General features: G+C 41.1%; 1 protein-coding gene across 4 annotated transcripts; it reads left to right on the forward strand.

Annotated features, from left to right (window-relative positions):
- Positions 1-5: 5 nt before the first annotated feature.
- On the forward strand, positions 6-22,228 carry ubap2a (ubiquitin associated protein 2a). Of its 4 annotated transcripts, none has more exons than XM_077529527.1 (27): positions 6-118; positions 1,604-1,741; positions 2,554-2,631; positions 2,892-3,002; positions 3,135-3,297; positions 3,387-3,473; positions 3,553-3,616; positions 6,099-6,199; positions 6,315-6,373; positions 6,463-6,533; positions 6,740-6,914; positions 8,003-8,270; positions 8,349-8,653; positions 8,765-8,991; positions 10,283-10,562; positions 10,679-10,718; positions 10,805-10,982; positions 11,158-11,203; positions 12,703-13,015; positions 13,095-13,186; positions 15,092-15,142; positions 15,223-15,316; positions 15,380-15,808; positions 19,604-19,708; positions 19,790-19,857; positions 21,134-21,325; positions 21,399-22,228. In XM_077529527.1, exons 2-27 carry the CDS (start codon positions 1,646-1,648, stop codon positions 21,492-21,494), a joined length of 3,789 nt encoding a protein of 1,262 aa, XP_077385653.1. In that variant the 5' UTR covers positions 6-118; positions 1,604-1,645; the 3' UTR covers positions 21,495-22,228. The 4 variants fall into 4 exon arrangements, with proteins under 4 accessions (XP_077385653.1, XP_077385654.1, XP_077385651.1 ...); XM_077529528.1 differs by having other exon boundaries at positions 15,095-15,142; XM_077529525.1 differs by having other exon boundaries at positions 19,604-19,857.
- The last annotated feature ends 1,005 nt before the right edge of the window (positions 22,229-23,233 follow it).

Below are 23,233 nucleotides of genomic sequence, written 5' to 3' on the forward strand. Positions count from 1 at the left end.
TGACACGACCACAAACAAAACAAGTTGTGTCCAGTGGACATTGCAGAAGCATCCACCGCGGTAGCCTTAATCACGTGACCACCTTGTCTGCTGCTGGCTGAGTGAAGCGTGTTAGCAGGTAATAACACGATTTTTATCATGTTTTCGCTTATTCTGCGCCCTATTCTCAACGCGTTCTAGTTTTTTCTGAAGTGTACCCGGCGTACGTACTTGGTCCCTTGTCTTGGCGCTTTTCCTTCCACAGGACTGCGAGAGGTGTCTTTCGCAATTTTTCTGTTGTCTTGGTTTCCCAGCGAGCAATGTCGTGATGGGATTGTGTTCCGCTGAAAGGCCTTCTTCGTTTAATTCGACACACTTTGTCTTTTTGTTCGTTGTCTCATTTAGGATGCTTGTGAAATTGACGTTTGTAAAAATTATGTTGTCTGGAGATGCGGCCAAGACATAAATGATTACAAGGTCGATTGTTACCAACTCGGACCAGATTTAGGTAGCATCATTTTGCTAACGTTAGCTTCACTCCAGCTGCTTCCGAGACTCACTCGGCGTTAGCATGTTAGCTAGCCTGCCTCGGTACGTGCTGGCGAGGACAAAGAGGCCGCTGGTATCATAAGCATTCAGTTGGTTATTTTTATTCAACCGTGACACCACGACGACATAATTTGCCATTGAAAAGTGTAATGTCAATTCATAAAAACACACGGGGATTGTCATAAAATTTAGCTGATGTTAGCTTTACTTAAGCATTTGCTCTCCGGAACTATTCTGAGAAATGTTGTAGTTTCAAGTATATATTGAATGTGTCGTCTAATTGTAACTATTTTTGTAATTCACATATCATTTACTTGGGGTTACGTCAACAAAACCGAACCTTTCTCAATGAATGGACTTAATTGTAAGGATCATAACAAGGAAATAAAATCCCTGATATTGATTTGGTTTGTAAAAGAAAGTGATCGCTGCTGGAATGTTTTTGTTGAGAACGTCGTTTGTCTCAGTATTGACATCTTTGCCATTTAAATCGAGCCAGCTCTTTGGCATTAGCTTTGTTCAGTTCAGCAGCCAATGGTGTCAGCGTGTTTGATGACGTCACTCGGCCGAATAAACGGCACTGCTATTGTTCTCTCAGTAAGCAACTCTGTCAGTGGACATATTTTTCCTTTTTATTTTGGCAACGATGGATGTTTTTAATGTTCACCTCGTATTCACGTCATGCATATTTGCACAGTTTTAAATTCTGTTAGTATTGTAGAAGTATCTGCTGGCAATGGCATGCATCAACTGTTCATTAATTCCCACTCATTTGTCATATGCATCGAAAATATCTGTCAATGTTGTATTGTGTGCATATTGTCCCTATATTATTTCCTGCTGCAGACACACATTCACTCTATTTGTAAGTGGACACTACAGTAGGGCACTCTCCCTCCTTGACCTAGATATTCAGCAATTTGGTTGCATCACCAGACCAACTGTGCCCGACACCTATTATGTCAAATAACACACACAACAATTTGAGTTAATACATGATCGCTCTAAAGTTATGAGGGGGAGAGTGTGTGTGAACATATTTGTGACTTTACTTTGTTTCTTGTTTTCTTGGCAGGTTTTTCTATTTTGTACATACAGAGTTTTGTATATACTGTATATGATGAGCTCGCAGGGCAGCGAAAAGGCCCGGGGCCCTCGTGAAAAAGTGCCGCCTGCTGCCATCCACACATCTCAACCGCAGAAACAGATACAGGTGAGAATCAGTAGCCCACAAATGTTGGAGGACCACACACACACACACCTCACAGCTGCAGACATTATCAAACAAAACATCAGTGACCCAAATACTGTTGCCAACAAATCCACGTTGCACACATGGCAAAAGAACTCAAATTGAAAAAGTGACAGCACCATGTTTCCACACCTATTAGTCATGGCTGTTTATTCACCTCACTGTGTTGAGTACCAAGGTTAAGGTTAAGATAAAGGGAGTGGCATTCCTATGTATAAATAATTTTTCTAGCAGTTTTTACTTTGGAATTGGCAGCTTGCCTTAGCTACAAATTACATCAGAAGACCCCTTTGGCCAACCTTTTCCTCATTTGCTTGTTTTAAATATTGTCTACAAATTTAGTTGAGAGCTCTGTCCAAGCCAATGGTCCTCATATTCTACAAGGGGGTTGAAGACCTGTTTAGAAACTCTTTATCAAAAAAAGAGTGACATCAGGCTTTCTTCGAACTGGTTTCAGTTGGATTTGAATTTCATTGCCCCCCTCATGTAAAGTATGAATAGAGTACAATAGTTTCCATATCCCACTGTGACTGGTTAGTTAATTATTGGTTGTCAACTCCTCAAAACTATGTTGATAATAATTTATTACATTTCACGTCACTGCTCAAAACATTAAAATGTTAACTGATTCTTGAGTGCTACTTTTTTTTTTTTTTTTTTTTACCTGAGATGCTGCTTTGTTATTTAATTTTGCACACATCTACTGGAATCAGAGTTTAATAATTCAAATTTTTGGAGAAATGTTGAGTCAACTCATTGTTTTTGTGTTGTAGGCTACTGCTGAGCAAATTCGGCTTGCCCAGATGATCTATGACAAGAATTATGCTGACTTTGAAGACAAAGTTAATCAGGTACAAAAATTAGGTCATTGCGGTCAGGGTTTATATAATAATCTGGTATGGAAACCCATTTCCACCTGCCATTTTGAAGGTAGTATCTCACTGAGCGGAGAAGGCTGTTTGCGAACGTAGCCGGTGTTTGTTTTTCGATAATTGGCTTGATATCAGTTTGTGTAAATGCAGAACAGACTGATAGAAAAACAAAAAAACTACTGACTTTTTGTTAGCACATTTTACCACTTTTTTTTTTTCTTCATTGGTATTTCCTTCAGCTGATGGAGGTTACTGGCAAGAACCAGGATGAATGTATGGTCGCGCTTCATGACTGCAACGAGGATGTGAGCAGAGCCATCAACTTCCTCCTGGAAAGCACCTCGGATATGGTATGCTGATTTTCAAAATTTTCCAATCGTTTGATTGAGTAAAGGAATGGATCATGAAAACGTCATCTGTTATTCCCCTGCACTGAATCGCTACATGGCAGCTTTAGACTTTTGCTTACGCTTTGTATTTAGACCTCATGGGAGACAGTAGGGAAGAAGAAGCCGCTGGTGAAGGAGGGTCCTTCAGAAAGTAAGGAGAACAAGGAGAACCGGGAGAAGAAAGGAGAGAGGGAGGCGAGCAAGGGCCGTGCGGGATCAAACCGCAAGGGCAAAGGGGGCAATCGAAACCGACAGGGTATTCCATCTTGATATATTTCCATTGTCATACGACTGTCACAATTGTGGCATGAATGCAACCTCTGTATCCATGTGTCTTTGCACCAGGTGCAGTTCGTCCAGCGGAAAATGGCGTGGAGGTGACACCAGTCGATAGAGGCTCTGATCGAGGAAGGAGGTCAAAAGGTGGTCGAGGTGAGATGACGATTAAAAAAAATACTTTATACTCATCACTTTAGTGGGTGTTGCAATTGTTTGGGTGATGTTTACGCAGGGTCTGGCAGTCGAGGAAGAGGCAGAGGACCAGCAGCAAGCAGGTTCTCAGCTCAAGGCATGGGGTATGTTGACGCTCTGAATTGGAAATTTTCAAGTGGTATCATTTTACAATGGGTGAAGTAATCCCTTTATTAAAAAAAAAACAAAAAACAAAAAAAAAAAGAATTTAAAGTATTCACAGTGATTCACGAGATGCATATTTTGTAGTTACAGGCCTGTCTCAAAATGGATTAAATAATTTTTCCCTTAAAATTCTGCATACTACACCACGTACAGTACTGAAAATTAAAAATTTTATTCATTAATTTATTTATTTTAGCTTTTTGACAAGTTAAATACATTTGCAAATAAATTCACAAAACATATGGAGTGTTGTGTAGAATTTTGATGGGGGAAAATACGATCTATTTTTTAAATAAGGCTGGATCATAACAAAATGTGAAAATAGTGAAGCGATGTGATCATGTGAATACTTTTCCGCTGCGCCGTATTGGGCCTTAATCTATCAAATCCGATTTCATTAATCACAAGACGCTTTTTGGCCCCGTTCATATTGCAAGTCTTAATGTTCAATTCAGATTTTTTTTTAGTATTATCTTTTTTTTTCTCTCTTGTGTAGTTGTTCAGTTCACATTACATATTAATTGCAACCTCAGTCTGTCAAGTGTGTGAACCATATGCGTCATCATAGCGACCTGCATTTGCAGAAGACGAGACGACGTCACTCACAATGTAATGTTTACGGAAAGTAAATATAGGAAGTATCTTTTTATCATCTCATATCTACAGAGAAGCAATGTGGGAGGGAGTAGAAATATTGTATCTCCTGAGTCCTCACTTCATGGAAACGTCTACTAAAGATGACATCACGTCATTGCCGTGTGTAATAAATGAATAGAGGTGGGAATCTTGGGGCACCTCACGATTCGATTGCGATTACGATTCAGAGGCTACGATTCGATTATAAAACGATTATTGATTTCCCCCCAGGCAGCAGAAAAAAAACAATGTATTTTGGTGCTTTTAATGTTTCGTACATTAGTTACAAAAATAGTACAAAAGTCCTCTCAGGCCTAAATAAACTACTATTTCAGTATCAAGTTAACAGTTCAAAACAGTAAATAAAATACTCAAGTCCTCATTCTGTAACAACAGCTTTTAAGTATATTCAGTCTTCAACAGAATAAAACATAGCATTGAGCAAAAATATATTATTTTTATCCACTCAAAAGTGCACTGAGATATAAATGAAAGACAATGTGAACTACTACTTCAATACAAATGCCTAAAAAAAAAAAAAAGTGCTTTCCTGCTTTTTAAGTTGTGTAAAGATGAACATGTAAACATTAAAGTTTCTCAGAGGTACAAAAAAAAAAAAACCCTCAAGTGCTTTTCTGCTTTTTAACTTGTGAAAACATGAACGTGTAAACATTAAAGGGATCGTTCGGCTTTTTTAACATGAATCTCAATTTGATCCTCACCTCCCGTGTGTGCGATTAGCACTGACTTCTTTCTGACAGCGTTCGGTGACACCAGTTCTGGTTCGACGTTGGACGAGAAGAAAATAAAAAAGAAAATAGTCCAGCAAGCTGGCTGGGGTCTCGGAAATAAAGCCTTTTTCTTCTAAAAACTATTTGTTTTCAAAAGCGTGATACATTTCCACCACAATACTCTTTTCTGAATAAAGTCAGACGCCATTACCGCCAGCCACTACTTTTCTGTTCGTTCGTTCGTATCACTGCGCGGCGCCCTGTCGAACGCTAACCGACGCACTGCAGCCAGCTAGCTGATACTTCCGCCTCAAGTTGTTTGCCTTTTCGGAGCAGGTCTGATCGGACGAAGAGGTGGGTTGGTCAGCTCAGCCATGCTTGTTGTTGTTTTGAATGTCGAGGCGTGAGTTGTGGATGTGTACTCTCGGTCCGTCCCATTAAGCGTCCCGAAGACCGCGCGCGCTACTGCGTTTCAGTTCCGCGTACTTTCCGCTCCGGTCCACTTTTAGTTTCGGTTCCCTTGGCATATTTATATAATCGGAATTTGGACTTTTGTGAATCGTTCTCGATTGTTCCACGGCCGAATCGTGAATAATCTAAGAATCGGAAATTTTGCACACCTCTATAAATGAACCGTCTTTGGGGCTGAATAATTCCTACTTATCGCCACAAATATATACTTTATACTTCATGTTTCAAGTGGGATTAAATGAAAGTCAAATATTAAGTCAACACTGTTACTCAAAACAATTGGGCTTTTGGTGACGTGTAGGTCGGAAACATGCGATCTGTCCGTTCTGACTGAGGTCACATTGCAAAAAATTTGATACATATCCAAACTAGGACCACATATGAAAGTTACCCGTCGGATTTGAAGAAATCGGAATTGAGCTGTTCAGACTATTAAAAACAAAAACAAAACAAAAAACAAAAAAACTGATACAGGTCAAATATGGGCAAAAAAAAAAATCCAATTTGTGTTTCATTTGCCTGCAATGTGAATGTAACCTTAAAGCCAAAATCTAACATTCTTTACTGCTTTATTATTTCCTAGAACCTTCAATCCTGCAGACTATACCTCAGAGGCGGGGACAGGGACCACACAGAGTGAGGCTTGGGACACTGCGGCTAACAACAACAACACAGATGAAATGGGTTAGTGTTGGGTGTATAGCCACAGTCTTCATTGTGGACTATTTGATGTAGTTGGCATCTGCTCAAGTGCATTCAGTATCTTTCACCTCATTCGTCTCTGATATGTTAACTTTAGCTAACTGGAGGAACCCGGTTGAAGACTATGGACCTGAGGAATGGAGTGAAGACGTTAGTGTGAGTCCTCACAAAAGGCTTCACGAAACGTCTGTAAGTTAAAATGATTGGTGTTTACTTCATCTTGTTTCTTTTGTTTTTTACGACAGCTCTCGGAGACCAAAGTGTTCACTTCCTCATGCGCGCCACCTGCTGAGAATCATATCACTTCTGGTCAAAGGTGAATAACTGACATGGAATAAGTTTCAAATTCCCACTATAATTTATTGAACATTTGAATCATGTTGCACATTCCAAAAACATGTGTAACCCGCCTCTTGCCTAAAGTAACCTAGGATTGTTTCTACTTTACCTGCTAAGCCGTATATAAAATAGATGAACCGTTGTATTCCAACATTTTTAATTAACCTGACTGTCATTTTGTAGTCTGGACCTAGCCTCTCTGCTGCAGAAGCCTGCGGTCGGTGGAAGAGAAGCGCCTGCCTCCTCGCAGAGTCTGGTCTTCACCAACTCTCACCACCACCAGCCAGCACAGCAGCAACATCAGCCTGCCCCTAGCCGCAGCACCACCGGTGGCACCAGCTATGCTCATGCTGCACTGGTAATAAAAAAAAACAACAACAACAAAATAAACAACAACTCTTCTTTAGTTGTTACTAGGGTTTGATGATTATGGAAATAATAATCCATCCATCTATTTTCTTAACCTCTTACTCCCGACAAGGGGTGCTGATTTTAAAACTTTGGCTTTTCAACTACTAAAAGTCAATGACTCAAAACTATGATCATAGCCTTACTCCCAGTCATCCATTCATGTTGACTACTTTTTTCTTTAACACTTTTTTTTTTGTGTCAAATCTAAAACCACCTTATAACTATCGTGCCCATTCAAGCCTCTTGCATTTTCATTCTTAATTTTCAAACTTAAGCATTACATTTGCCTCAAGGTTTATTATTATATTATTTTCTTTTCCTAATCAGTTAATTACTTGCATAAATTACACTGGGAATAAAATGACCCCAAGATTTTGACATGAACAAATATTCTGAATGTCATATGCAAACATTTATTAAATGTTTTACTTTGATGCATATAGTTATGTTTATTGCTCATATTATATATAAACTTTGGAACTTTATTCGTACTGTGGTCTCTCTGGAACTATTTGGAAATCAAAAGATATAACTAAAAAACAAAAAAGACGACAATTCCAAATAAAGATTTAAAATTTAAATTAAAAAATTATCACCAATAAGAGTCCTCGTTTGGGATCATAGTGAAGATCTGTTCTCAAAATGAAATCATCAACTTAATTTTAAATAAAAATTTCAAATGATTAATAGGTGGCATATGACATGTTGGGTCTAACCTTGTGGTTTGGGGAGACTTTTTTTTTTTTTTTTCGAAAATTAAATTGAATAGCCGACTTGTATAAAATTAATTTTATGAACTTATATTTTCCTGAAAATTAATTATATGAACTTATATTTTGCTGGAATATTGGCATAATTTAATAATTATTTATGAAGTATTTTTGCATGGATGCTACTTTTAAATTTTATTTTGAAATCTCACGTACCCCTTAGTGCCTTCACATACCCCCATTTGAGTACCACTGGTTTAAACCATCACATACATGGCATCAGAAAACAAAGAAGACTGACGCTTACTACTTTCACCCGTGCTAGTCGTCAGTTCTTGGAGCTGGTTTTGGTGACCTGGGCCAAGCCAAGAGGCCTCCACCCAGTGCGGGAGCTCAGATACTGGAACAGCTTAAGGGTCCTGGCTTGGGTCCTCTGCCGTCGTCCCAGGTGGCACACACTGCCGGCACCCAAGGCAACCCTTCAATTGGCCGCCTGCCAAGCCTGGCAGCACCTGTACCTCCATCCTCTTCGTCCAATTGGGACATGAAGGCGCCAGAATCCAACGCCACCGCACTGTCCTCACAGTTCAGCCGTAAGTATCCTTGCCAAATCCTTCGGTTGAACACTAATATACAGGCGTGCCTCATTGTGTGTTTGAATTCATCTGTAGGCGAGTTTGGCCTCCAGCCAGAGCCTTCACTTGTGCTGAGTCAGCTCATTCAGAGGCACACTGGCCCCGCCTTGCCACTGGCACGTCAGCCCAGTCCACCATCCCAGCAACAAGCGGCCCCTGCGTCCGTGTCCTCTGCTCCCCAGCACAGCGGCACGTCGGCGCAGACAGGCCCGCCGATGGCGACTGCTGGTCCCAAACATCCGGCCTCCAGCGCTGGGCTGGACGCTCAGGGGTGCGGGACGCCACAACAGCAGCGGGCACAACTGAAAGGTCAAAAACGAAGAATACCTCCGACTTCAAAGGTAAAGTTGATGACTACCTTTTGTCACCCTGAGACAAACAAGCGCATAGATCTTGATGTACGATTGTTCAATTGTTTGCGTAAACTTTTTTTTTTTTTTTTTTTGTAACAGATCCCCTCCACAGCAGTAGAAATGCCAGGCTCCACTGATGTTCCTGGTCTAAACCTTCAGTTTGGTGCACTAGACTTTGGCTCTGAATCTGCTTTGCCAGAGTTTGGAGTTGTGGACAGCGCTATCAGTGCGGCATCCAGGGAATCCACTCCGGCCCCCGGCCCAGTAGCGCCCGCGTCAGGACTAGGGAGTCAGAGCCAGACAAGCATGTACTCCAAACCACTCGGGTACCATTGGTTATCTTTTTTTTTAAATCACATCTAACCAAAATTAACTAATCTTCATTATTTTTACTGGCATTTTATTATCTGAAAAAAAAAAATCTTCCTTGTCTTATTAGGATGTAGCAATAATGGCAATATTGTGATATTAAAACTGCTGCAATATCGTCATGTCACAACATGCAAAGTCGCACATCTGCTCAGAGTCAGGTTGATTTCCATTTGTGCAGTTCTAGCACCCTCTGGTGGCTAGATTTTTAGTGCAGTTTAATTTTCACAAGGCATGTTTTGGCCCTTCTATGTTTAACACTTACTGCCACACGTTTAAAAAAGAAAAAAAAGAAAAAAAACAATACCCACAATGCCAGCCGATTTCGAGTTGTGTTCTTTCACTACATATACAATGTCAGTACCACATGAAAGATCGCATTCCATTCTTTCATTAGAAAAAAAAGTAGGTTTCTACTTTCTCCCATTCTTTAGTAATTACTATTTGAAAATAGGTAATTTGAGTGACATTGAGCGAAAATTGAAAAGATAAGGAGAAAACGAGCTTTTTGTGAAAAGATGCATTTTCTCCACAACAGTGACTTTGACACTAATATTTTTTGTTTAGTGATGCTCTGTGAATTAGGTTTAAATGTGAGGCTTTGATCATTCACATGAAAACGTTCTATTTCATCAGATTCTGTCATGTCTCATTATAAGTCCATACAACGGCAGCCCATTAAAAAAGAGATACAAATCTGCCATCTGCTGGCCATAGTTAGTGGGTGTTTTTGATTCCACAACCCATTGACCTGGCAGTGCTGCACTTAGATGTTGCACTGGCCATTGATTAAAAAAAACAACAAAAAAAAACATAGTTGACGTCATTTAACGTTTATGGCGGCATACATTGTAATTTTACTAATCGATATTAAGCGTTTTTGGCCGTCAAAGAGTTAAAATCCACACCAGTGTAATAATTTAAAAGGGTAATATGCTTGTGAAGCGAGTCAATATGTGGAAGAACTCGATGTGTGCGTGCATTAGCAAGTAAGTGCCTCAATATTAAGTGTTATTAGCGATTGAAGGATGTTATGCATTGCTGTTATGTACAAAAGCAGAATATTGTGGATTTTTATTTAGTATGAGCTCTTTTTTTTGTTTTTGTTTTAACAATAATGTGGCTTTTTTTTTTCTTTTTTTTTTTAAAGCTCACCAACCTCCCCACAATATCGTATCGTGACTTTCATTTGGTGATAATATCGTATTGTGATGTTTTAGATATGGTGACATCCCTATTATCTTCTAGTGAGTCGCTGGGAAGTCCCCTCTCTGTGGACCTCCCTCTGCCCCTGTCGTCATCCGAGCCAGTGTATCACTCCTCCTCGGCGGCACTCCCAAGTCTCACGCCCTCTTCACTCGGGCCCGCCAGCTCCAGCATTCCCCCCTCGTCGGCGCTGCCCACCTCTACCATCTCGTCCTGTTCTGTGTCCCCCTTCTCCACCGTGGGAGGAAGCTATGATGGCTCTTTGCCCCCTCAAGCACGACTGGCCTTCTCCCAGAGCAAAGAAACCCCTGGACCAGTTATGGTAAGCGTCATTGCATCTATTCGATTTAGTCCTGTTCTATTGCGGACTTTCCTGTTAAAAGTAGCATTAAAAAAAAAAAACTTTTACAATGTTTTTTTTTTTTTTTCTTATCCTAGAATGGTCTGAATGGAGTAAGAACCTCTGCAGCTTTAGACAGTATGTGACCTTGCACAATCTATTAATAGTTGCTTAAGTACATACAATCATTTTCTTTTATATAAGCGCTGTCATCCTCTGCTCAGTTTCCTCAGCATCCTCCACACCAAAGCCAGACTCGCCGTCTCTTAACGCCAACACCAACTGCGCTCCCGTACCCTCCTCCCATTTAGCCCCCTCCACGTTACCTGCACAGAGCTCCAGTACGCTCTCCAGCCTGACGCAGGACCTCCCCTCAGCCGGCCAGCTCAACGCGCTCAACAGGTGACGCGCTCATGCACAAACAGTACCTCAAGTATACATTTCAAGCTGCAAATGATCATACTTGAATGGGCTGTGGTCACTTTATTTCTTTTTGTCTTTGTTAAATGGATGAATGCAAAATGTGTGAACAGCATGACTGTTTTAAACAATTCTCTTCTTGTTTTTGTGTCTGCAGCCATGTCAACAGTCATTCCTCAGCTCTTGGCTCCAGTTCTCTCACTGTAAGTATGTTTAGTAGTATCTGATTTTATTTTTTATGCTATTGTTTTGAGTTGTTATAATATTTTAATGTAATTGTGTAGAAGTGTAGAGTGAACCTCCATTGTAAAGTAAGATCCCCCCGTACAGTGAAATATTTAATTTGCATCCATCTAGTGTAATTATGACTCTACTGCTGGATTTTCAATTTGCAAATTTGGGATACGTAAGACCCCTGTACAAGTATATACTATACTTTTTGATACTTATAGATAACCACTGTGAGAAATCCAATTTCAATTCATTGGTCTTAAATTATTATTTTTCACTACAAATAACGGCTCTTTATATTTACCTTATACCAGTGACATATGGGGACAGAAAGAACAATTCAATTTTTGTCCGCTAGATGGCAGAAAGTATAATTAACTGAATAGATTTGTGTTTGACTGAAGGACCAGATTAAATAAAGATTTTAAATTAAGATTATTATTTCAATATACTGTAGTTCAGGGGTTTCAAAACTTTTTCTCCGAAGGATGCATACAGAAAAACAGAAAGATGCAAGAGCCAATGGTTGGTTTTTTTTGTTTGTTTGTTTGTTTGTTTTTTTAAACGAGTAGTTGTTTTAAAAAGAATTGGCTATGTAACCAGTTTCTGTTAAAGATAACAAGGCAAATAGTAGAGATAGACCGATATGGTTTTGTCAGTGCCGATACCGATGCCGATATTTGGAGCTAATATCCATTTTTACTAAAAGGGAAAATATTGACATCAAAATTTGAATAAAAAAATAGTAATTCCACCTCTAATTTATTTATTTTTTATTTTTATTTCAAGTATATGTTTATTGAACATCGTTTAGGGGTTTGTAAAATACGTAGTTCGTTGAAAAAAAAAGTTTGTAAAAAAAAAAAAATCTTCGTCAATAAATCTTTGTTTTAAAAATCTAACAAAAACTTAAGAGATCTCCCAGGGACAGTAGCATGTCTTCAAAAGTAAAAAAAAAAAAAAAAAAAAAAAAAAACTGAAGTAAATAGCTCCCTATGTTTCCTACAGTAAATAAAGTTTTCCAAAATTTCACAATATCTGAAGGCTTAAAATTTTACTAATCTTAGTTTTAATTTCAAACAAAAACAGAAGGTGCAGAGAGTTCCCAGGGTCAGTAGCATCTCTGACTAGTTAAATACCTGGTAATTAGTTCCCTGAAGTTTTTTTTCTTTTCTTTTCTTTTTTTTTTTTTTAAAGATCTGTTATCGGCTGTATGATTCTTCGAAATGGCCGATGTCGATATTTGTCAGAAATGCTGAATATCGGCCCAGCTGACCCTAGCAAATAGACTTTTTTTTTCTTTTCTGCTTTTAAACTGTTTGTTCACAATGACTTTGCTCACAATGACTGAGAAAACAGTTAGATAGGAAATTCTTGAGAAATTCTTCTAGTTGAAGGCGTAAGCTAAATCTCGCTAATGGTATACGGATACCAACAAACGTCGGCAAATCAACTCTGTGTCGCTCCTCAGTACACAAGCGTTGACAGCAGCAGCGTGAGCTCTCTCGCATCCTCCTCTGCCTCCTACACGTCGTCGCAACCTCCACCTTCGGCGCTTCACTTGGCCCACAACAGCAGCAACAGTAGCGTCGGCGGCGGCATCAGCCACCTGGCTAGCATGTCCAGCATGGCCAACAACATGAGCAGCATCGGCGGTCTCGCCGGCACGAGCGGACTTCACGCTGCTGCCACCAGCACGACGCTGGGACTCGGCTCCAATGGAGCTACCGGAACATCCAACCTCTCTGGACCAAGGAACGCGCCGCTGCTCTCTTCCTCCACTGGTACGCGCAAAAGAAAAGAAAGACAAATGTGCGTTGGTTGTAGTTGTTTGTGTAACGTATGTTGTCATTGTGTCAACAGGTAAAGCCCCACCGAATCTGTCCCAAGGAGTTCCTCCTCTGCTGCCCAACCAGTATATCATGGGTCCAGGCGGACTGCTTCCAGCATATCCAGTATGTGTCATTGTACAGTGTTTTTAAATAACAGCAAAAACAATTGGTCATTTAACACATGGTCAGTTCAGTGTTAAAGGGTTCCTGTGAATATTTAAAGGGATACTTGACTCATTGGGCCATTTTCAGCAGTAAAAATTTAATATTTTGTCTAGAATTAATTTGATCACTTCATTATTTTTCATAAAAAATTAAAAACTAATTTTAAAGGTATTAATTGTACATGAAAAATAATGAAGATATCAAATTAATTCATTAATTTTCAACAGTAAGAAGATATTTTGCCTATAACAAATGTTAATTATTTTTCATAGACAATTAAAAACTAATTTTAAAGGTATTGTACATTACATAAACAATTTTTAAGACAAATTTTAAAGGTATTTATTGTACATGAAAAATAATTAACATTTAATAATAGACAAAATATTATCTTCTTACTGTTGAAAATGGCTCGGTGAGTCAAGTATCCCTTTAAATCATTTGCTCCCAAAAACGTATAAATACGTTTTATTTTAAACGTATTAAGTGTCACAAAGATGTATTTATATGTTTTTTTATGGGGGTTTTTTCTTTATTTTTTTTTACGCTTGAGCATACAGATGTCTTTGATGCAGCCTTTCAACTGCAGAGAACGGGTGGAAAAAAAATGGTAGTACTTATTAAAGCGGCCAGCAGGTGGCAGCAGATTATAAGAGATCAACCAGGGCCATGATGAAAACAAGCTGTTTGCCCACAATTCTAAGCAGATTTGTGAATAATGATGAATCTTCGGTATATTCTAATGCGAATTGCTTAAAAACGGAAACAGATTCCTGATGAAAGAAGAGACTTTAATCTTTCTTTTGGTAGGTTCCATGTTTTTAATAGCAATAGAACACAATATTCTGTGGGCCTTGCAAAATCTGTCAAAATCCAGTAAAAAAAAACTGAGAGCGAAGGGGCTTGCTTCAGTGAAAATGGTTGCGAGTGAATTATGGTAGTTAAAATAATAAGTTAAAGCCTTAAAAGGCATTGAATACATGAATCTTAAAACAAGGCCTTAATCAGTATTTAAAATATCTTGAGTTCATCTTTCAAAATTCTTCAAACATGTTAACACATAATCAGTAGAATTTTAATTATTATAAATAGTCTCAAATCTCAAAATGAATTTACCGAATGACTTTCATGGTAACATCACGTGATCACGCTAGCAGAAGCAACACAACGGTGATGTGGTTTTTATTCTTGATTAAGAGTAGACACGCGTCATTTAGGCAGTCAAGCAGTTTTGGACAACATTGGACATTGGGAAGTTGGTCTTAATTTTGATTTCAAATGTATTTTAAACGTCTAGAATTGAACTTGACTTTAGCTGTGTTAGTCATCTCCATGCTCCTTGCGAGTGTTTTCATTTTGTTTGTCATGTTCAATAATTGGCTGAAATCGGATCAGCCACTGAAGCTCGCCTTTCCCCCCACCTTAACCTTTTCAATAAATTTTTTCCCATGGTAGAAAAAACAAAAAAATGGCCAAGCAATGCCTCACAACTTAAAAAAAATATATACCAGTATACTTTTAAAAAGTACATGACTTGTCATTTAAACTCCATGTTGCTTTGATTATATTTGTGCCCGCCCTCTTAAAATCCAACACTCACTACATTAAGTACACTGAAGTTTTATGCCTGCAATCATTTTTTGTTTACATATGTTAACAATGTGTTTTAAAAAGTTTGTTAAAATAGTTTTTTTTTTTTATGTTTGAACTGTGTCAGTATTGTTTTTTTTTTTGTTTTTCTATCTCACATTTTCACTTATAGTGGGTGCGTGTCCACTATATTCTGCAATTTTACTTCTCATGTACACTTTAAACAGCAAAACGGTGAACAAATCCGCTATTAAATACACGTTTGTTTCACAGCAGATTTACGGCTATGAGGATCTCCATATGCTCCAGTCCAGACTACCAATGGTGAGCCTTCAATCGTCATCACTCCACTTGACTTGAGTCGTTTGCTTGGACCCGGTCCCATTCTTGTCTTGTGCCCTCAGCCCTCCCTGCAGGATTACTACGGAATCACATTCCCTGGCCCCACTGCCACTCTGTCGAGCCGCGACGGGAGCCTCGCCAACAACCCATACTCAGGTAGGAGCGCTTCCAAAATCATTTTCATGCCGTTTCTGTAAACGGATGCTTGCCTCGGTTCAGGTGAAGTCCCAAAGTTTGGAAGGAACGACTCCACCTCTCCAGCACCGCCCACAAGCCTGTCAGCCCAGCAGCAGCAGCCCCCACAGGGCCAGAGCCAAGGGCCGAGCCAGAGCCAGCCTCAGCCCCCTCCGGCCCAGCCTCCGCCTCCGCCGCAGGGCCAGCCGCAGCACCACAGCGGTCAGCAGGCCTTCCTGCCTCCCGGCTACAGCTACACGGGGCTGCCTTACTACGCCGGCGTGCCCGGCGCCGTGCCCAGCGCCGCCGCCTTCCAGTACGGCCCCACCATGTTCGTTCCGCCGGGGGGGCCCGGACCCGCCTCGGCCAAGCAGCACAGCATGGGCCTGGGCCTGGGGAACCCGTCTGCCAGCCCCTTCCAGCAGCAGGCGCAGCAGCAGCCCAGTGGTTACGGCCAGCACACCTTCAGCTCAGGTTGGTCGTTTGAGGCTGTTTTGATTAGGGTGGTGCAATTCATCCAAATTTAATTACAATTTTAATTATTACACGCCACATTTACAAAATCAGCAAGATTGTTAATATGGATTTTGGAGTTGTTTAAATGTATACACTTGCACCGTTTTTATTTTTTTATTTTTTTTTATTTTAAATAATAATATATCATCCAAAAGGAATTTACATAATTATCGTGTTTCAAAAAATTGTATTTGTCTTAATATTATTATTATTATTATTATTATTATTTTTGCATTGAAGCATTTGCTTGTTTTGTGCCAAAAAATAAAACGGTTGTCCAACTACACAGTGCACAAGCTGCAGTCCAACTTTAGGTTTTTGCCAACATAAATAAATAAATAAATAAATATTATTGTAAATATATATTATTATAAATTGTTTGTTCCAAAAGGAACATACATAAATATAGTGTTTCTATTTTTTTATATTGTCTTTAATATTTTTAAATATTTAAACATTTTCTTGTTTTGTACCAAAAAATAAATAATTGTTTAATTAATAATTAATTACATTAAATAAATAAATAAATATTATAAATATATATTGTTATTATATAATTGTTTGAATAATTGTGGTTTCAATTATTGCCAAAATAATTGTGATTATAATTATCTCCATAATTGAGCAGGTCTCGCTTAGAAACTGTCAGAAACAGTCAACATTTTAGTCTAATTTTAGTTATTCATTTTACCCAAACGTATTGTGAGGGTTTGCTGGGAACGTCTGGCGGAATCCCCTGTCAGAAGGAGTTTCAATGCCCACCTCCGGCAGAGCTTCTCCCTTGTCTCGGGGGAGGCGGGGGACATTGAGTCCAAATGGGCCATGTTCCGCGCCTCCATTGTTGAGGCGGCCGATCGGAGCTGTGGCCGTAAGGTGGTCGGTGCCTGTCGTGGCGGCAATCCTCGAACCCGCTGGTGGACACCAGCGGTAAGGGATGCCGTCAAGCTGAAGAAGGAGTCCTATCGGGCCTTTTTGGCCTGTCGGACTCCGGAGGCAGCTGACAGGTACCGGATGGCCAAGCGGAACGCGGCTTCGGTGGTTGCTGAGGCAAAAACTCGGGCATGGGAGGAATTCGGTGAGGCCATGGAAAACGACTTCCGGACGGCTTCGAGGAAATTCTGGTCCACCATCCGGCGTCTCAGGAGGGGAAAGCAGTACACCGTTAACACTGTTTATAGTGGCGATGGGGTGCTGCTGACCTCGACTCGGGACGTCGTGAAGCGGTGGGGGGAATACTTCGAAGACCTCCTCAATTCCACCAACACGTCTCCTTTTGAGGAAGCAGAGTCTGGGGACTCTGGGGTGGGCTCTCCTATCTCTGGGGTCGAAGTCACTGAGGTGGTTGGAAAGCTCCTCGGTGGCAGGGCCCCGGGGGCGGATGAGATCCGCCCGGAGTTCCTAAAGACTCTGGATGTTGTGGGGCTGTCGTGGTTGACACGCCTCTACAACATCGCGTGGACATCGGGGACAGTGCCTCTGGATTGGCAGACCGGGGTGGTGGTCCCCCTTTTTAAGAAGGGGGACCGGAGGGTGTGTTCCAACTACAGAGGGATCACACTCCTCAGCCTCCCTGGTAAGGTCTATTCAGGGGTGCTGGAGAGGAGGGTCCGTCGGGAGGTCGAATCTCGGATTCAGGAGGAGCAGTGTGGTTTTCGTCCTGGCCGTGGAACAGTGGACCAGCTCTACACCCTCCGCAGGATCCTCGAGGGTGCGTGGGAGTTCGCTCAACCAGTCCACATGTGTTTTGTGGATTTGGAGAAGGCGTTCGACCGTGTCCCTCGGGGAGTTCTGTGGGGGGTGCTTCGGGAGTACGGGGTGCCGGGCCCCTTGATACGGGCTGTTCGGTCCCTGTACGACCGTTGCCAGAGTTTGGTCCGCATTGCCGGCAGTAAGTCGGATTCGTTTCCGGTGAGGGTTGGACTCCGCCAAGGTTGCCCTTTGTCACCGATTCTGTTCATAACTTTTATGGACAGAATTTCTAGGCGCAGCCGAGGCGTGGAGGGGTTCCGGTTTGGTGGCCTCAACATTGCATCTCTGCTCTTTGCAGATGATGTGGTGCTGTTGGCTTCATCAGGCCGGGGCCTTCAGCTCTCACTGGAGCGGTTCGCAGCCGAGTGTGAAGCGGCTGGGATGAGGATCAGCACCTCCAAATCCGAGACCATGGTCCTCAGTCGGAAAAGGGTGGAGTGTCGTCTTCAGGTCGGGGATGAGATCCTGCCCCAAGTGGAGGAGTTCAAGTATCTTGGGGTCTTGTTCACGAGTGAGGGTGGGATGGAGCGGGAGATCGACAGGCGGATCGGTGCAGCGTCTGCAGTGATGCGGACTCTGTATCGGTCCGTCGTGGTGAAGAAAGAGCTGAGCCAAAAGGCAAAGCTCTCGATTTACCGGTCGATCTACATTCCAACCCTCACCTATGGTCACGAGCTGTGGGTCGTGACCGAAAGAACGAGATCCCGGATACAAGCGGCCGAAATGAGCTTCCTCCGCAGGGTGTCCGGGCTCTCCCTTCGAGATAGGGTGAGAAGCTCGGTCATCCGGGAGGGACTCAGAGTCGAGCCGCTGCTCCTCCGCGTTGAGAGGAGCCAGCTGAGGTGGCTCGGGCATCTGGTTCGGATGCCTCCTGGACGCCTCCCTGGGGAGGTGTTCCGGGCATGTCCCTCTGGCGGGAGGCCCCGGGGACAACCCAGGACACGCTGGAGAGACTATGTCTCTCGGCTGGCCTGGGAACGCCTCGGGATCCCGCCGGAGGAGCTGGTTGAAGTGGCTGGGGAGAGGGAAGTCTGGGTTTCCCTCCTGAAGCTGCTGCCCCCGCGACCCGACCCCGGATAAGCGGAAGAAGATGGATGGATGGATGGCATTTTACCCTTTGACATTTTTTGCCAGCAGATATTGAACATTTCCATCGAATTTTTTTTTTCTCATCTTTTTTATTTCATTTGATTTAAAATAACTTCACACACAGTTACAGTATATCAACAAGTGGCGATTATGACTCCATGCTCCAAGCTAGTAAGTTAGCTAGCATTAGTTAGTGGTCGGATTAACGTTGTTTGAACGTTATAACTGTTGAATTAATGTTACGTTGCACTCGCTAGCTGCAGGTTTTGAAAGGGGGTGTGTCACTTTGTTCATGAACTAAAACGTCCATCGATTTTACTGCAGTCTTTAATTAAGTGAGCTACATTTTTGTTTTGTCTTTAATAGTTTGACGAAAATGACAATTGATTTAGTCTAAATTATTGTTTATTAACGGGGGTTTTAGTCTAGTCTAGTTTTCATCTGGTGAAAAATGTGCGTTGAGGAAAATATTTTATTTTTTATTTAGTTTTTGGTCATGAAATTAACACTACTACTCAAGATTTGAGTAACTCATACTGATATTGATCTGAAACACATAAAATCGAACATCCCTATTTATTTACCCTTCACTCGTTTGGTCGAATTTTGTGAAATTGTCGTAGTGAACGCATAAAAGGCTGCAAGTCAAAATGTTAAGTTAACTCGATTTTGAAGTCGATAAATAAACTTAACTTTCAAATTAATTCATGGTTCATTTTATGGTTCCTCTATTTTAGCGTAAGCCTAACCTATAAAATCAAAACGTGTAATTAATTTTTATATTGTTTATTGCAATACAGTTTAATGTATTGCTTGTGTTTGTTTAAAAATACACAGGAAAAGGAAAAAAAAATCACAACTGGATGATTTTTCAAGATTGTCCATCGCTTTGATAGTCGTTGCTTTCCTTTTCAGGGTACGAGGAGCTGACAGCAGGACCAGCTGGAATGGACTATAGTAAAGGCTACAATTCCTCCTCTCAGGCACAAGCCAAATCTGCTGCTAGCGGGCCTGGTAAAGGTGGGACACGTTCGAGAGCTAACCACGACTTCTCCTTCTTGAGGCAGATCGTGTTGATGCCGTTTGTGGTTGCACTTGCAGGCGTTTCGGTGACATCCAGTAACTCCGGCGTGCCAGACATCAGCGGAAGTGTTTACAATAAGACCCAGGTGGGATGGAAATGCTTACATTTGGCTCCTTTTGGCCCTCACTCGGTCTGTTACGACAACAGAACAATTTTGGCATGAATGTTATGAGTAATTAGTGGAATTTGATGGAAGAGGATTAGGGCCAGTGAAGAGAAAAAAGACAAAAAGGTTGGCAGGATTCTGACTTTATTCTCAGCATTGTGACTTTAAAGTCAGAATTCTGACTTTAAAGTCTGTAAACTTTAAAGTCTGACTTCAAATTCTGAATTCTGACTTTAGTCCCAGCATTCTGACTTCAAAGTCAGAATTCTGACTTTATAGTGAGAATTCTAACTTTAATCCCAGAATTCTGACTTTAAAATTTTTAAACTTTAAATTGAGAATTCTGACTCAACATTCTGACTTTAAAGTGAGAATTCTGACTTTAATAAAAAAATTCTGACTTTAAAGTCTTTCAACTTCAAAGTCTGATTTTAAAGTGAGAATTCTGACTTTATTCTCAGAATTCTGACTTCACCCCACAATTCATAACAATACGTCACAAAGTTAGCATTCTCACTTTAAAGTCAGAATTCTAAGATTAAAGTCAGAATTCTAAGATTAAAGTCAGAAATCTGGGATTAAAGTGAACATTCTCCCTTTAACTCATTCACTGCCATTGACGGAAAAAGACGTCAAATGATACATTTTTGGGCTGGCAGTGAATTTGTTAAAGTCAGATTCGGACTTTCAAGTGAGAATTCTCACTTTCAAGTGAGAATCCTGCCAACCCCTTTTTTCCCTCTTCATTGGCCCTAATCCTCTTCCGTAGAATTTATTGCTGTCACTAGCAAATATTTTTAGAATAGATTAATCTATCGTATCGATTATTCAATCGATTACTCAACTAATCAGATCCATTTTGAATTTACATTCCCCCCCGATTCCTGTTTATAAACCAGTGATTGGGGTTTATTTCGTAATTCGTATCCCTATAGTGATTTAAAAAAAGAGGGGGGGGGGGGGGGGGGGGTGGGTTGGGGGGGGGGGGGGGTGATGTTATATATTACTATGACTATTTTACCAATTCGGTCATTGTTTTCCGAAGTAAAAGCAGATGTTTGCAAATGTCTTATTTTGATTAAACACAGAAGATGATCAGTCTTCTTTCATAAATGACTACACAAATCAGTGAACAATGACTGTTGATATGCTGAAATTAGAGGCTCTGGTACTCGATTATAAAAAAAAAAAAAAAAAAAAAAGTTGTCGATTAATCGATTTGACAGCTCTAGTTGTTTTTCTTCTCTCCCCGTAGTCTTTTGATAAGCAGGGTTTCCACGCAGGGACCCCCCCTCCCTTCAGCCTGCCATCGGCGCTGGGGGGTCCAGGGCCCCTGAATCCCGGCGCAGCCCCCGGAGGTTACGCACCGGCGCCCTTCCTTCACATCCTGCCTCACCAGCAACCGCACTCGCAGCTGCTGCACCACCATCTCGCTCAGGACGGACAGGTAAACGCCTGCCGTGCTCCGACATCGCGAGGGAGGCTGTGCGCTAAATGTGTGCGTTGACTTCCGCATTCAGGGTGGTCCAGGTCAGCGCGGACAGTCCAGCAGCCTGCAGCAGAAGAGCCAAGTCAATAAGTCGAGCTACGGCAGCTCCCCCTACTGGGCCAACTGAAGTCGCTCCGCTTGTGTGTATATGCATGTGAGTGTGCGCGTGACAGGGTGTATGCATTTGTGCGCGCGTGTTGTGCGTGAGCGTGCATGCAGCACACTCATGCGTCTGACTGATGAAAATAATGGAGGGACAAACCATTTTACAACACAAGCTAAAAACACACTACCACCGCCTCTCCTTTGCTCTGTATATCCCCTTTTCAAATTTATGTCTGTTGTATGTAAAATATATTTATGTATGTATTTATACAGTATATATGTATTAGTAGAACATGAAATGTGGTTTTCTGCATTTTGTTTTTTTTATTTTGAAGGGCATTTTATTTAAAAAAAAATGTGGAATGAGAATGCTAAATCATGAAGTTGGTGAATATACTTGAACACAAGCATCATGTGATGTAGATTCCTTTTTTGTATGCATACATGAACTGAGAACGATGTACATAGCATCATTTTCATGGCTAAGGCCGCTTATTTTTTTTGTTTGTTTTCTTTTTTTGGAAGAAATGTTTTTGTAATTTTGGTCTCCTGCATCTGTGAATCCTGATTTGAAGTGACTTGAGTTGATAGCTTGAGTTTTCTCAATTTTTTTTCCTCCACCCTGCAGTTTTCCCTCCATCTGTCTCTCAATCCTCAACTTAGACTATAGTTGGCTGGTCACCAGCCAGGCCTTGATGTCATCTTAACATTGGTTTAATCCTTGTCCAGATTAAAAATGTAAACTGTTTGAGTGAATCTGATCGTAGCGGTTTGTCCAGTTGTCCACAAGCACTGTTGCAAAGGAAAAAGGTGAGCACTAAATCACTCACTCTCATTGATGTTTTACCCGAGGTAGTTCAGACAGTTTTAAGTATAATTTGAAAACATATACAAAAGATATTTCACTCCCAGAATTTAAACCATATATACATTCTGTTGGACTGTGGGACTTGTCAGACTTGTCCAGTTTGGTATTTTCTCCTTTATCATCATAACCCAAGACTCAGCTACATTTTCAGATCCGAAGCAATGCAATGCTGCCATCTACAGGGATTGTGGCATCCCATAATGTAATCACATCCTGAAAATGTAGTACAATTTTCGCATAACTGTCAAAAATGTAATAAAATCCAATAATGTAATAATTTCACAATTAATGTAACTTAAAAAAGAAATCCTTGATATTTTCAGTAATGGTACTACTAAATACCTAAGCTTGCTCTTGCAAGGTGAACTCTCGCGGTATTTGTGAGTTCACAGACACCGGAGAATACATCTTGTACCGCTCCCCTGATAAGCGCCGTTCCGACCCACTGGTGGTTCGTACCAATTAAGAGTTAGGTGGCGGGATATGCAACTCTGACGAAACCAGGAAGCCAGCGCCGACGCCGGAGCTAGCAAACAAACCACATGGACTAATAGACGCTACAATTAATTCTCGCAGAATTACTCACCGTTTCCTTGTTGAATGTTGAACAGCGAGGAGCGCTTCCTGCATTTCTAGCTGGCAAGAACGAAGACGGTTTTCCACCCATGGCCGTGATTGGTTAAAACCAACGTGTAGAATGCCGCATCGTCCAATCAGCTTGAATTGTTGTACAGAATGTCCCGCCTTTCTCGACCAAATTACAGTGGAGAGGTACCAGATGGATATTTCAGAACTCACTTGAGTGAAGCGCATATCCAGGTTAACTAATACCATTTTCTTAATCAACTCTTGTCATGTAACTCTATCACTGACCTCCATTTAAATCAGTTAAA

The sequence above is a fragment of the Festucalex cinctus genome, chromosome 8 (genome assembly GCF_051991245.1).
Source record: "Festucalex cinctus isolate MCC-2025b chromosome 8, RoL_Fcin_1.0, whole genome shotgun sequence".
NCBI lineage: Eukaryota > Metazoa > Chordata > Actinopteri > Syngnathiformes > Syngnathidae > Festucalex > Festucalex cinctus.

What these genes read in the sequence shown, in the direction of transcription:
- ubap2a (XM_077529525.1), top strand. Translation starts at nt 1,646, where the DNA reads ATGATGAGCTCGCAGGGCAGCGAAAAGGCCCGGGGCCCTCGTGAAAAA. An exon ending in GAATACCTCCGACTTCAAAG is followed by an intron (nt 8,654 to 8,764) that starts GTAAAGTTGATG and finishes TTTTTGTAACAG; the next exon opens with ATCCCCTCCACAGCAGTAGA. An exon ending in GTGTTTACAATAAGACCCAG is followed by an intron (nt 19,858 to 21,133) that starts GTGGGATGGAAA and finishes CTCTCCCCGTAG; the next exon opens with TCTTTTGATAAGCAGGGTTT.